This window comes from Drosophila melanogaster, chromosome X (assembly GCF_000001215.4).
Source record: "Drosophila melanogaster chromosome X".
Classification (NCBI taxonomy): Eukaryota; Metazoa; Arthropoda; class Insecta; order Diptera; family Drosophilidae; genus Drosophila; species Drosophila melanogaster.
The window spans coordinates 19,161,247-19,175,190 of NC_004354.4; the positions used below are offsets into that span (position 1 = coordinate 19,161,247).

Here is a 13,944-nt window from a genome sequence, read left to right on the forward strand (position 1 = left end):
ATACAAAAAAACTGCCTTAATTGGTACTTTTTATTGACCATCGCCTGTGACTCATTCGATGTTTTATACCATTCAAGCATGAAATCTAATCCGATGAATTAGTCAATAATTGATAAAATGGAAAAACAATTTGCGTAAAATGGTGTGAAGTATGCAATAAATATGCACTGCATTTGTAAGTGCTTTACGCCTCTTAATTAATAGCATTTAAACGATTGTGTGGCTAATGAGAAAAGTGTGAATTAGAGAGGGCCTGTTCAATATTATGAAATTAGTTTTGTTTTTTAAAAACGCAATAAACCTTACACACACACAGAACCTTGTAAATTTTGAGAAACCGTTGCATTACTGTGTAAACTATTCCCGATTTTAACCATATTTCCCTATCAATTGCTTGGTCAAAGAATTGAACTGAAAGATATTAGTTTTCGAAACGTGTATTTATGCATTTTGCAAACGTTCGTGTTGACAGGAACAGAAGCTTGAATAAGTAAATGAAAATTGTTGTTTCCTATATAATTTTGTTTTCGATCAATCCTACTTATATGTAAGTAACACCAATTTAGGGAATGAGCCCGCTTCTATATAGCTCATCTCCAGACTTTCCTATCAGTAACACACTGCCGAAGGGCCCCCGAAACTTGACTCATAGACTCACAATTTGAGATAAAAACCTCTGAGATACAAATTGTGAGAATTCAATGACGCACGCGAGAGGGGGGGGGGGGGGCAGGGAGATAACGGAAGCTGAAATTGGAATTGGAATCGGAATACGTAAACGAGTACGAATTCGAATTGAAATGAGAATGTCAGCTCAAGTGTCAATCAGACGACGACAATTCTACTTGGCGCTGCATTAACAAAGAAAAAAAAAATTAAATTAAAAGAGAAATTTCGAGGCAAAAGTGCGGGGCAAATCAGAGCGAGAAAATGAAATGCATAAATAAAGCCAAATGGAAATAATGCACGCAGAGTATCTATGTGACCGACTGGGTACGTGTATTTGTGCCCGTTGTTGACTGATGACAAAATTGTTGCACTCGTCAGTCAGACGAACCAAGTGATAAGCCTCTGCACAGCAAAAAACAAAAGGCATTCAGTTGTTATTAGGCATTACAATTTACACATAGCAAAATTTCGTTACATAAGATGCATTCGGTGTCTGAAAGTATGCAGCAATATATTTCTAAGACAAAAGATAGATACATGCGAGAACTCGACATACTAGTGACTCCATCTAGCTAATCTAGCTACTTGAGTAACTTAAAAAATATTTAATGCGATAAAGAAATAACACGTATTTTCTCCCGGTGCATGTCTTTTATGTTCCCTCATTCGCATCAGAGAAATTCGCTTGACAATTGCTTGCTAATGAGACCCAGCTTATAATGGTTATATTCTATTTTTCCTGGTTTCATTTCTTTCCCCATTTCGCAATGCAAAAATCGCTGGGAAAACGCGCCCGAATCGCTGCCAAGTCGCGCGCAACACGCATGCGCAGCTGCACTCGCAATTAGTCGCCAAGTTGAGCGGCACAATGGAAATGAAAACGAAAACGAAAACGAAGATGGACTAAAAGATGATAAAGTAGGCAAAGGCGAATGGCAAAACACGCAACGGAAAACGAAACAGACAAAAGCTCGAAATAAGACCATGCGCAATGCATTTTGCCATTGCATCAGTGAGAAAACCGCATGGGTTAAGGGGGTTTTAGGGGGTTAAGACGCTTTTCGGATGGCACAATGAAAGCCCCTATGCCATTGCAAACGCCATGCCAAACGATATTCACACAAGTCCATGATGTTACTAACATTGATTTATGGTAGTTATCAAATAATGTAAATGTAAATGTAATAATGTAAAATTATGTGAAAATATGCACCCAGTTTGCCAGGAAACAGTTTTCCCTTAGCAACAAAATCGTTTATATATATATTTTATCCCATGAAAATGGGTCACTAAACTTGCCCAGCACGGCTGCAATGTAATCAACAAGGTTAAGGTTACGAAATATGTACATATGTCCATATTTTTATCGCATTCTTCGCACAAACGGAAATGTAAACACTGATGTACATACATATACACGATGTGTTTTTGATATAAATGAACTTGCTTATATGCCCATGACAAGTATGATTTATTGGCTAATTGGCCAATGGTTTTTTATGGATTTCACAGTTGTTCACGTGGGTCATCTTAGTTTAATGATACAGTTTCCAAGCAAGGTTTTACTCTTTACTGCACGCACATTAATACGAAAAGTCGTGTATTAAAACAAATTAGTTATCAAAATGAGTTGATCTTCAAGCTAAGCGATCTGAAGGACGCCGAGATGCGCCAGTGGAAAATGGATTTTCACTTTCGGACCCAACGGAACTCTTTCGGAACCCGTTCCGGTCTCACTTTCACTGGGAATGCAAATTTCATTCCGAACCCTCCAATGAAAGACCGCTAACGGACCGTAAACGGGTTTAAATTCATGGGCCAGGGAAATCCTATGGATCGCCGATAAATAAAGCTGATACACGGATTATCAGTCGAAGATCAGTAGTTGCAGCTTTTTCGGGGAAATTCAATCTCGGCTCTATTAGGGCCTCCCCATTCACATTTATATGGACTTTTAAAGAGGTATTACCAGTGATTAGCATTTTTGGATCTCTCTAAGGTAGCTGGATGTGTCATACAAAGTGATCAAATAAATAAATTACGAAATATCAGTTTTCGTACATCACATAGGCTTAAAAGTTAATGATTGATTTAAAGTCAACTAGGATGGACTTTCTTGGCTGATTCTCCTCTTTGATGGATGTCTTGATGGATGGGTCTGGTTAATGCCATTTTTGAAAGGCGTTTGCTACTCCCCACAAATTGATGCATGTTTCTAGGTGAGATTGGACTTACCCTCAAGCCGTTCTGATGGCGATGGTTGGAGGTCAGATCCAGCATGGAACTGGCCCTTAGCTTCTGGTTTTGATCCGCACTGGCAGCTGGAACCGGCACTGCTGGCACTTCGGGAGTCAGGGCTTGACCTTTTGCCAACTCCATGTCCTGGCCATGATACGGATCTGGGTTTCCACACTCGCTGCAGGATATATTCTCCGCCGATCGCGCTGATCTGCTAGCCAGTGGCGACAAGGATGCGGTGGATGATCCCGCCGATGCGGACGCAGTTGTGCACGTGGAGATTGTGGGCGATGTCGACGTCCATGTGGCTGTGGGTGGTGTTATGCTGGTGAGCGTAACTGTTAGTTGGCCGATTCCCTCGTTGTTGTTCTCGATGGTGTTGTTGTTGTAGTTGATGATATTATTGTTGTTGTTACTGCTGCTGCTGTTCGTATTACTCGAGTTTTTTGCATTGGCGTAGAACACCTGGGATATGCTGCGAAATATGGTGCGATAGCCCCTTTTGTTCTCCGTATCGCCGGCCATGATCACACTGTGCAAAAAAAAACTAATAAAAAAAAACAAAACAGATATCACACACTCGAAATCTGCACGATTCTGCTCTTTCCTAATTCTTCACTCTTTCACTTTAAACTCATTGGTTTATGGTTGCGTTTTGTTAACTCTTTTGTTTTTATGGCGTTTTTGTGTTGTGTGGGAGGGATTCACTGAAAAGAAATTGGGTTGGTTGTGGGCGTCACGTTTTTGGGTTTGTACAAATTAGGTTTTTTTTTGCATTTTTAGTGGAACAAATCGTTTATAGGTAAGTCTCGTCACAGTTTATTTCATATTCATGTACGAGCAAGTGTGTAGGATCCAGTGAAAGAGTGTACATATATTAAATGCCTTGTCAAAGATTGCACTTTTTTTGCTCAGTGCACTTAAACGAAACGTGAAAACGTCGGAAGAAAGCCAAAAGCATGAGCAACGCGTCCACTTCTTATCACTTTTCTGCGCGGGGGAGTGTTTCTGGGGCCACACAAATCAATAATTTTAATCGTAACACCCTGGAAAATATCATAATTACACGAGGCCAGTGGAAATGGAAATGGAATGGCATGGAATGGGGACTAGACCATGGCGACCATTCGTATCGAAAACTGAGAATTGAAGCACACGGGAGACGCGTTCGGGCAGCGGCGGCCAACTAAATCGTTTCGCAGCGTTACCGCCTTCAAGCGCCACCGTTACCTTACCGCCAACGCCGACGCCGACTGCGACGTCGACTGAAGCAGCAGCGGCTGTTGGCGTAATCGTTTTTCTTGCCGCTTTGGCTGTTGCTTCTTTTTTTTGCAGACTTTGTTGGTCTTTTTCGGTTTTTGTTTTGTTTATGGGGCTCTTCTAGGCGCACAGTGGTTGTGGATCCATTTTATGGCTGGCAAAATACTGTGAAATCGGAACTATATCCTGTTACGTCCATATGGTCCTTCAGGCGGGATAAGAAAAAACCCTTTAATCACCATTTGTGGACAATTCCTTTCATTTTTTGTCTCGTTCTTGATGTTTTTATACTAGTTATGCTATCGAACATATTATTGATATTTATGGAAATTAATATCCCCCACATACGACATACATTTCGTTATAAACAAGTTTTAGGTAAGCTATTAATGGTTATAGAAATTTTAATTTATTGATTTGTCGGAACATGTTTTGAAAACCTCAGAACCCCAGACTTGACAGTGGAATATTGATTTTTTCCAGCGACCACTGTAGCCCATTATGAGTGTTAACTTTTTTTTTTTATTTATTTACCCCGCTTCGAGAGCTTTCTTCGCCTAGTCTGCATGCAAATCGAAAAACAACAATGTGCGGCATTTTGTATAGATCGAAAACTCGTATCCAGATGCCAGATGGAGAACAATAGTGACACAAATTGGACAACGAAACAACAACAAAAAAATGATCAGAAAGGGAACTTATCAATCACAACTTTCACCGAAAATAGCCATTCGGAAACAAATAAGGCAATAATCCGCGGCCAGATGATGCAATTCCACTGTGCGCTTAAATGTTTTACACACTTGTCGCGGAGTGTTTATCACTGCCCACCGTTGTGTTGTTGCTTTTATTGCCATGGTTGTTTTCGCTGTCGCTTATCACGCGCTAAAATTTGTGTGTGCGATGTGTGTGTGTGTGTGTGTGTGTGTGTATGTCACACAACACGCATAGCTGCAGTCAAAATAATAGTGTCGAGCATTTCAAGCAGTGATAATGCAACTGCTCTGGCTTTCTTCTGTTGAGCAGCCCCGATTAAAGTGAAATAAAGATAGTGTTGCTATGTATATACAATGTAATTTTTAAGACCATATATTAAGTCGCAAATATTTGGCTATCAGATAATTCATGCACTTAACAAGTACGCGATAGGTTATTTTCAAAATCGCTATGTGCGAAAAAATATTAAATTAGCTTGAACTTTTCTTACTATTTTTATTCGGAAACCTATTTAGGCAGAGCAATTTTCAAAAAATTATATCAAGTTTACGACTTGAAATATGACTTAAAAGTTACAGTTAGTTAATATGTATTTTATCAGCAAAACAACTTTTCTCAGATATTTTTTTTATTTTGGAAATCCCAAAACTCTACCCACAGGTGTGTGGCAACTGTTTGCTCTTGATTTTGTATCTCAGCAGAGCCAATTACGAGTGCGTTACTCACTGGCCAGCAGCAAGTGCATTGGCAATTCCAATAGCTGACCACTGATAGCCGACTATTGATGCAGTGGCAAAGATGCAACAGCAAGCGCATCTGCAAACGTCACGTACGCGCCTCAATTAAATGCATCGCATCACATTAAAACAACTCAAAATCAGCTCAGAATCAACAGCAAATCAACGAAACCGAATGGGCAAATCGAAAGGGACGGCGGTTGACAGGCGACTAAAAGCCAAATCACCGAGCACAAACTACGGAGCGACTAACTGTGGCCAAGTGGCACACTCAAAGCCCAAAAACACGGCGGCAACTGCAAATAAACAAAAAATCAGAAACCGAAAACCGAAAAAAAAAACCGAAAAGCCAAAGCAAAACAACAGCGGCGCAAAACAATACCGAATGTGAATAGGGATAGGAATACGGGTGCTATAGATATGGGAATAAAATACATATAGTACATAGATGTAACCAAAAGCTGAAGAAACAGAAACACCGGCCGCACCTCTGCCGCAGTCGACGTCGGCGTTCGCAGAGGCAGCGGCAGAGGCGTCGACAGCCCACGCAAACGTCAAGCGGAAAGGGAGAGACCCCACAAAAAGAGGCGGAGAATCGGGGGGAGCGATAGGAAGCAGAGCACCGACGTCTTGATACCCTCTAATACAGTGGGAACATGCTATGGGGTATACTCTTATACCCTTTGCCACAGAATTCGAGAATATATCCTATGTTTTCTGCATCCTTAAAACCCTGCTGTTATGAAAACAGCAAAATTACATACTTTTAGTTAACTTTTAGATAGATAGATTTTAAATAATTTTAAAATACAAGTTAAACAATATTCTCTATATAGCTATATCGTGTATCCCATTCCACTCAAGTGATTCTTGAGACTTATCTTAGGATTTCTTCTTTCTGAAAACTCTTCTGTAAATTTCCTTCCTTTAGAACTTATCAACATGGTACGTCACATTTACAAAAGTAACCAACGTGTTGACACAAATATTAACAAAAATTGCTAATTAAGTTAAATATTTATCAGTCCTTCATTGTCTGCACCAATTCAAAATTCATATGCATACAATCGCCAATCACTATCTTTATCAGTTTCGAGTGCTAGAAATTGATAGGGAATCTTGTACGATAATGAAGTGTGTCTCATTCAGACTAAGTTAGGATCGTCATTTTTTTTAACTAATGCAGCAAAAGAATCAGTTCTGCAGAATACTCCTATCAGCTGGTGAGTCACAGCAAGCGGGATCTCCAACTGATATGCCCCACGTGAGTGCGGGGCATATTAAACGCCACACGAATGGCTTTTGAATAATATTTACATTCATTCACCTGAACGAGTGCCAGTGTGAGTGTGAGTGTGAGTGTGAGCGTGAATGTGAATGTCAGTGTGAGTGCGAGTGAGTGAGTTGCGTGGCGTGGCGAAGGCGGCCAAATGCGAGCGAGTTGCGTTGTTAATGTGCGCAAAACAATGCTGAAACCACGACGATCGAGGGAATCTGGGGGCTTGGAGCTTGGAGCTTGGGGCTTGGGGCCTGGGGATCGTCCCAGCAAAAATGACGAAATTATGGCAGCAACTAGTTATAAACAATGCACATTAAATGCCAGCAGCTCCTAGGTAACAAATGTAGAAGCGGCGGCTCATCACAAAGTTAATTCGTATATAGAAGCAAACTAAAAATGCTAGAAGTATATTGCTTAAGATTGCTTAATAAAATTGTAATAGAACTATATAAAAATATGAAAAATATGTATTTTTTACGATATATTATGATGGTATTCATAATACACATTTAACTATTTAAAACAAATATAGATGAGCTAAAGCCGAAAATGTTCTCCCTTCTGCCAAGCATATTTGTGTATGAGTAACCTATTCCTACGAATATTTTACAATATTTTACAATATATCGTGACTTTAAATAGATTTATATTCGCTTATTGTCTTAAAACATAGAAGTACATAATTTTAAAAGGAATTGAGAGGAAATATATGCAATATACAGATTTAGATATATGCAAAGGGCACGAATTAACGAACGACAGCAACGTCAATTGATAGTCGGCAGTCGGAGGACGAGGCGAACTGGGGATCCTAATCCAATCCGTGGACCTGATCACTAGCGATCCTAGACGGGACTCTCCAGGGTGCTGCCCGATGCGGAGGTGCGCAGCTCGCAAAGTTCCTGCATTAGGTCGCGGAAGAGCATAGGATTTACGTTGACGCTAACCTTCATCATCAGGAACCAGTCGCCGATGGTCAGGTCCCGCAGGGCACGCTTCACATGCCGTTTGGTCATGAAACGCAACTGGCTGCGTATCATCTGCTCTCGGAGATACCTGCTGCAAATCATGGCCAGCCGGCACAGAAGGTTCAAACCGGACATCAGGGCCATGAGCAGGAACCACGCCCAAAGGAAGACGAAGATTTTCTCGTTCAGAATGTTCAGCGGCAGGATGCACAGGTTGTCCATAACGTTCGCCGTGCCGCTGCCCCCGAACTTGAGCACCTCGCACTTGGCGATCTTCGGGAAGACGCTCGAGGACACGCGGTTCCAGCGATCCCAGTCGTAGAACGGAATGGTGGCCAGCGCGCGCAGATACTTCGACCAGAATCCGTTCAGGAACACTTCCAACACGATTATGTTCACCACCTGCGGATTGGATACCATAAGCTGTATTACGATTATGGTAAAATTAGTAAACATATCTTGTGATATATTAGTTTTTCGATAACAAAAAAACTATAATACAAAATCCAAAAGTTTAGATGTCCTATTGACTGTTATGTTAAGTCCTTATGTTTAAGTACTAAATTTATATTTTACACAAGCTAAGAGCTCTATATTCAAAGAAAACCCACGGAAATTGTTCATAACAGTTTAAAGTCATATATGTTATAATATTCTGTAAGTTTTCTCCTCTTCACATTCACAAACCTACTCACACTGATGAGGAAATTGAGGACCTCGCAGAAGACGTACTTGGCCATGTAGCAAAAGTGCATGTCCTCGTAGTCGGTGGTGAAGTACTTGACCAGCATGCGCAGCCGGGTATTGTAGGTCTCCTCCGAGAGGAGCGCGTCGCCGACCTCCGAGCAGAGCTGCTTAAGCCGCCGGCCCTCCCACACCTTCCACAGGCACGAGGGGAAGTAGAAGACGAACGACTGGAAGAGCAGCAGGATGATGACCCACTGGTAGTAGCGCAGATACTGCCGCTCCGTCTGGCCACGAATCTCGGGGCCCACGCCCTCGGCTATCGACAGGGACCGCGCGTAGGCCTCGTTGTACTCGCCAATCCTGCGCAGACTCGATCTGAAGTGGGGCCTGGTGCGGACCCTCGACGATGACTGCGGTGCGTTGGTTGTGGCGGATGAGAAGAAGGCAGAGTTGTAGGAGACTTCCTGATTTGGGGAAACCAGCGCCTGCTCCTGATCGCCGAAGTCGTCCAGCTTGAGGATGTAGGTGCCCATGGTCCAGCAGTAGGACTGTATGTACTCGATGTTCTTCTCCTCGCTGATGCACTGGATCGGATCCCCAAAGTACTGACGCGCGGACAGGAGAAGCGAGCAGGTGAGCAGGATGACGACGGTGCACCTGGAGTGGATGGTGAAGACGGAATCGTAGATGCGTATTGACTTGAACTGGAGATACTTGGAGAGCGGCTTCACCGCCGAAAACATTTCTTCTGCCTCCGGGAAGAGTTCCTCGAGGACAGTTTCCAACTCTCAACGCTCCGCTCCTCTTCGCCTCGCGGTGCTACCTGTTTATGTTCCTGTTCCTGTTCCCGTTCGTGTTCCTGTTCCCGATCACAGTCCCGATTTCGATCCTCCTTTGTCCTGGTTTTCGTCCGGGTTTTTGCCCTATCTATGCTGCCCCTGGGATTAATCACTTCGATCTTTGAGGGATGACAATGAATGCAATCGAATTGCCGACCGAGGATGGTAGCCAGTTCACAGATCAGATCGTCGCTTGGTTTTACATATTTTTTTGTCCGTGCCGTCATTATTACCTACTTGTTTTTTTTCCCCATTTCTCTCCGGAACTTGGCAGTATGTCAGTTGGGTCCTGTCACTGCCGACCAGTGTTGTACAATCGATTGATGATTACCGAAATCCGATTACCCAAATTATTTTACAGCCCAAAAGGCTGCCAAACTCCATTGCCTACTTTCGGGCATTTTTTTTACTTAAACACAAGAACCCAATCAATATCTTTGCTCACATTGCTTTAAGTTTATTTAAGCGTTTGTTGTTAGCCGTAAGATTATGACAGATTTCTAGCTATAATTCTCATGATTCAGCACTTCAGCCTTGGCTCTCTAGGTCAGCCGGTCAGCTCATCGAATTTGGGGTAAAAGGGGAGCCAAAATCATCGTCGTTGTCGCCAGTCAGTCCAAGTTCAGGAATCCAATTATCGAGGGTATCTGCAATTAGGCAAGGTGCACGCAGCTAATTACCATAAATCAAATAAACTTGTAAAGTCCGCTGACGATGACCTTCAAGGTTCAAGAAATATGTATCAACTTTTTCTTTTTGGAGTTACAAGCGACAAAAAGAGCAAAAACACAATGAACCCATCTAATATAAATCGTGCATGAAATAATAAGCAGAGACAATCGAAATAATATATATAGAGAGAGAAAAAAGATGGGACTGAGCTTATAAGTATATTCGTTTTTGGAAATCCTAAGCAAAAAAAAAAAAAAAAACAAAACGCCAAAAGTGATAAAAAGCTAGTGAAGCAATTGCCAAAGTTAATTGTCATATTTAAATATAATTTACATATTCAGCTGCCAAGACACCGAGTAGCATTAATATAATTACAAACAAAATCCAATCTTAAGCTTTCTTAAAACGTTTCTACTTTTGTGCCTTCTCCAAATATGAATCAATCAAATTGTTATATTAACTTGATCTGAGTTTAACAGGCATTAAACTTAAATCAATGAGCAGGAAGAAAAATTAAACTTGAAGAGCATTTAATTCAGCTGAAGAATATTGTATTTTCCTAAATTTAACATCGAACAAGAACCCAATTATCTCAAATTCGAAAAAGGCAAATTGAATTTGATATAGAAAATCATCACTTCCTGGCACATTGAAAATCACACAATTCAAACAGCTCGCGTCAAGCGCCATTTGTCAAAGTATCTAAATACTTGAGCAATCAGATACTTTGACACCTGCGCCTGCAATCCGAATCGTTAAGCTCCGGCACAGTAGAAGATGGAAAAAATAACCATAAACTGGTGTTCCCTGAACTTGACCTCCAATGGCATTCGAAACGAACAAAAACCACTTGTTTGTTGAGGGGGGGGGGGGGGGGCGGAGGATTGGGAAGGGGACTCGTCACGATCCACCGATCGAGCTCCAAAGCGCCAAATTGAGCGTTAAGAGCTTCTCGTTCGGCTGCCATTTGTAACTTCAATACTTTATTATTATTAATTTATTTGTGCACGATGAGTGGGCATGTTTTTTGTTCTCCGAATTTGAAATTGCAAATGAAATATGCGGAAGTTCTGGCAGATACGCCAACGGCGTATTAACTGGATTTCACATTTTTTTTTACAAGAAAGAATTACGTAGATAGTACTTGACCACATAGAAAAATCACCAATTAATTTGATGTTCTTTTTATAGCAATCTCATACTCTTGGGCTAACCAGACTTGTGATGAAATCATAGGTATATCTGTATGCTCATATGCTTGATAACTACATATTAGATAGTTTCTATGATAGTTAGAACTTGAGATAGAATCTGACGCCAAGTTCGTGTCTGGCTACTGTTTTTGATTCTATTTCTGATTCTGAGGCTTGTCTGACTTGTCGTTTTCGTAGCTCCAATACCCACTCCCTTGGACATCGGCGTTCCGCAACGCTGAGCGCAGTAACAATTAAGATACTGGAGCGCAAAGGCAAAGATACTTACGTCGAGATACTCGTGCTGGCACTCGAGTGCCAAAAGAGCTGGCTAGAAAAATCGACTGTCATCATATACCTGAGCCAGCCAGTTGGCTAGGTAGCATTATGGCTATAGATACACTTAACTGGGCAGCAGTCGCCACAAGCGCAGTTCGTGTATCTGTATCTCTTGGTCGCAAAAACAATTGTTTATTATTTACGAGCATGGAAGGAGGCGTTCTCCGCAGGCCCATATCTCAATGTCCCCTTCTGCATATGGCCAGCATTAATTTCGTGGGCCTGGTCAAGTCGTTTAGGTAGATGCACTGCGACAAAAGTCGTCATAGGAAGAAAGTCAGTTACTAGCACCAAAAGTATGGCAAACAAATGCTACAAGTGTTTCTATAGCACATACTATTATTTCCGTATTCAATTTAATTAATCCCTTAGTCGCAAGTGAACTTTTATTTTCTCAGTGTCGGGTGGATTGCAACATTTGCCAGGTGTTTTTTGTCCACAATTGGCGGAAGGAAAGTGAAAGAGTTCGGATAGACTGTATACTTTTTATTAGATCGCCAACATAATCAGAGATCAGCGTATCCCAATTAACCTCAAGAAGTAGAGCCCCTTTCAATTTGTTAGCTCTTTTAGTTGTTTATTATTGTTATGACTTTTTTTTGGGGCTTCATTCATTCATCAACAGTGCAGCCTTCATTTGCTGATCGCTAATGGAGCTAAGTGTCTGAATAAAAACAAAAAAACTAATTTAGATGACAGATGCTGCTAATTGCCAGCACACTTCTTTTTATTAATCAATTTCGGTGTTCTGTCCTCATCCCATACGTTTTCGTTTGATCTTGGACTATTTGTTTAAGGTTGGGGCACCTTTTCAAAAGCCAAAAAACGCAGTTCAAATGTTCCTCTCAAGGTTTTCGGTTTGGTTTTGGGGAATAGAGCGGTGAACTCACCTTGACTAACCTCTTATTCACAAAATGCATTCGCAGTTCACTCACACCAGACGATACAAAATTCCCTCGTATTTGGATTTATAATTATGTACATACGGAGCATTGCTGACCAATTAGCAAACGAGTGGCGATGTTGTAACCACAAATTAATGGGAAACACTGGAAGCCCCAATAAAAAAAATAAGCCCTTTGCCAACTGGTTTGGCATCGGATTCTACTTCCGCGCCACCAAAATGGATTTCCTAGCCAACCATTCTCCATTCAAATCGAATTTTATTGTCTTCGGCTCCAAAGCTTCGCCTTGACCGTGCCCCACAAGCTCGGTTTTTTTTTCTTTTGGAAATAACTAACCTCTCAGCGAATTAGCAATCCCACAGATCAATGCTAACTTCATCTATTCGGATGCTCTGCATGTGGTGATTAGCAAATTTCCGCTAAATTATTACTATAAACACCAGATGTGTGGGAATCGAATAGACCATGGAGTACCTCTTTTTAAAATTTTGTATACTTTTTTTAAAATTTAGAAACTTATCTACCAGTAAAAGAAGAGCTCATTAACACTAAAGTACATACAAAAATAAAATGACAAAAATGCTAACTTGATAAGCTACGCGAATAGCTTGAATGTGGCTGTATTAAATACTTTTTGATAAAACTTCTCTACAGAAATGTAATATATTTTATGTATATTCACTCCACTCATTACTATTAGTGCTCATATACCCTAGAATGTTTGGTTTACATAGCAACAAAACCAATCAAGCAACCAATTGCTTACTGCTAATTGCTACCTTTGATTCACAATCTTGTCGAGCGCTCACCTTGGTGATAATATCATCCTCCGGCTGATCTTGGGGCGGTGCCATGGCTGCTCCTCCTCGGAAGTGGGACTCTTCAGAAAGGCGGCTAGTTACAAACGATTATGATCTGCACCAACAGTCCATAGATTGTCATTTCTCTTCTGGGTGAAAAACTCGCGAAATCAAACAACAACAACAAAAAACAAGTGTTTTATTTGGGGATTAAAACAAAAACAAAAAAAAAACAGTAAAGTTGTTTCTAGGTTCGCGCTTGATCTAACAAGTAAGTTGATTTACTAAGTGGCAATCAGTGAACCGCCTCGTCTGACACTCCGTTTTCGACTGAGTGAGTTGGACTCACCATATCGATATAGTCGCCAGGTTTTTAAAGTCGGCAAACCGAGAAACGCGAGCAAAACGCGCGGCTTATGGCCAAAAAACTGGTTATTATCGTTCTGGGTTCTGGGCTCTGGGTTCTCTGGTTCTCTGGTCTACAGTCTCTATTCTGCTCGGGGTCTGGTCTTCGGGTTTTCCCTCGTTCGCAGAAGAATCTGAATTCGAGTCCGAGTGATCATGATCAGAATTGGACCCACCTGTGGGTACGTGACGTCAGTTGAACTTGCCGCTTGAACTTAAAGTTGAAGGCCATGCTG

General features: G+C 41.4%; 3 protein-coding genes and 1 non-coding gene across 6 annotated transcripts in view; all 4 read right to left on the bottom strand.

The window, feature by feature from the left end:
* The window catches only part of RhoGAP18B (Rho GTPase activating protein at 18B), a 30,976-nt gene extending 25,140 nt beyond the window's left edge, over positions 1-5,836 (bottom strand). Inside the window, exons 1-2 of one of the 3 annotated variants that reach the window (NM_001298497.1) lie at positions 5,611-5,836; positions 2,905-3,454 (exon numbers count right to left, since the gene is read on the bottom strand). In NM_001298497.1, the coding sequence (NP_001285426.1) occupies positions 2,905-3,432 (528 nt within the window). In that variant the 5' untranslated portion in view covers positions 3,433-3,454; positions 5,611-5,836. Of the gene's footprint in view, positions 1-2,904; positions 4,102-5,610 lie in introns of those variants that run through there. The other 2 variants (NM_001144749.2, NM_133123.2) reach the window with 2 other exon arrangements.
* A 1,694-nt stretch (positions 5,837-7,530) lies between these two features.
* Positions 7,531-9,637, bottom strand: Inx5 (Innexin 5). Its single transcript, NM_133125.3, has 2 exons — positions 8,564-9,637; positions 7,531-8,270 (listed from the first exon to the last, which is right to left on the bottom strand). The coding sequence occupies exons 1-2, from the start codon at positions 9,296-9,298 to the stop codon at positions 7,746-7,748; spliced, it is 1,260 nt and encodes a 419-aa protein (NP_573353.2). The 5' UTR covers positions 9,299-9,637; the 3' UTR covers positions 7,531-7,745.
* On the bottom strand, positions 7,885-8,002 carry mir-4959 (mir-4959 stem loop). Its single transcript, NR_047834.1, has one exon. It is a non-coding gene; the product is annotated as a mir-4959 precursor RNA (primary transcript).
* A 193-nt stretch (positions 9,638-9,830) lies between the features above and the next one.
* Positions 9,831-13,654, bottom strand: CG33939 (uncharacterized protein). The gene is made up of 2 exons (NM_001316643.1): positions 13,313-13,654; positions 9,831-10,041 (listed from the first exon to the last, which is right to left on the bottom strand). The coding sequence occupies exons 1-2, from the start codon at positions 13,355-13,357 to the stop codon at positions 10,006-10,008; spliced, it is 81 nt and encodes a 26-aa protein (NP_001303572.1). The 5' UTR covers positions 13,358-13,654; the 3' UTR covers positions 9,831-10,005.
* Positions 13,655-13,944: the final 290 nt, after the last annotated feature.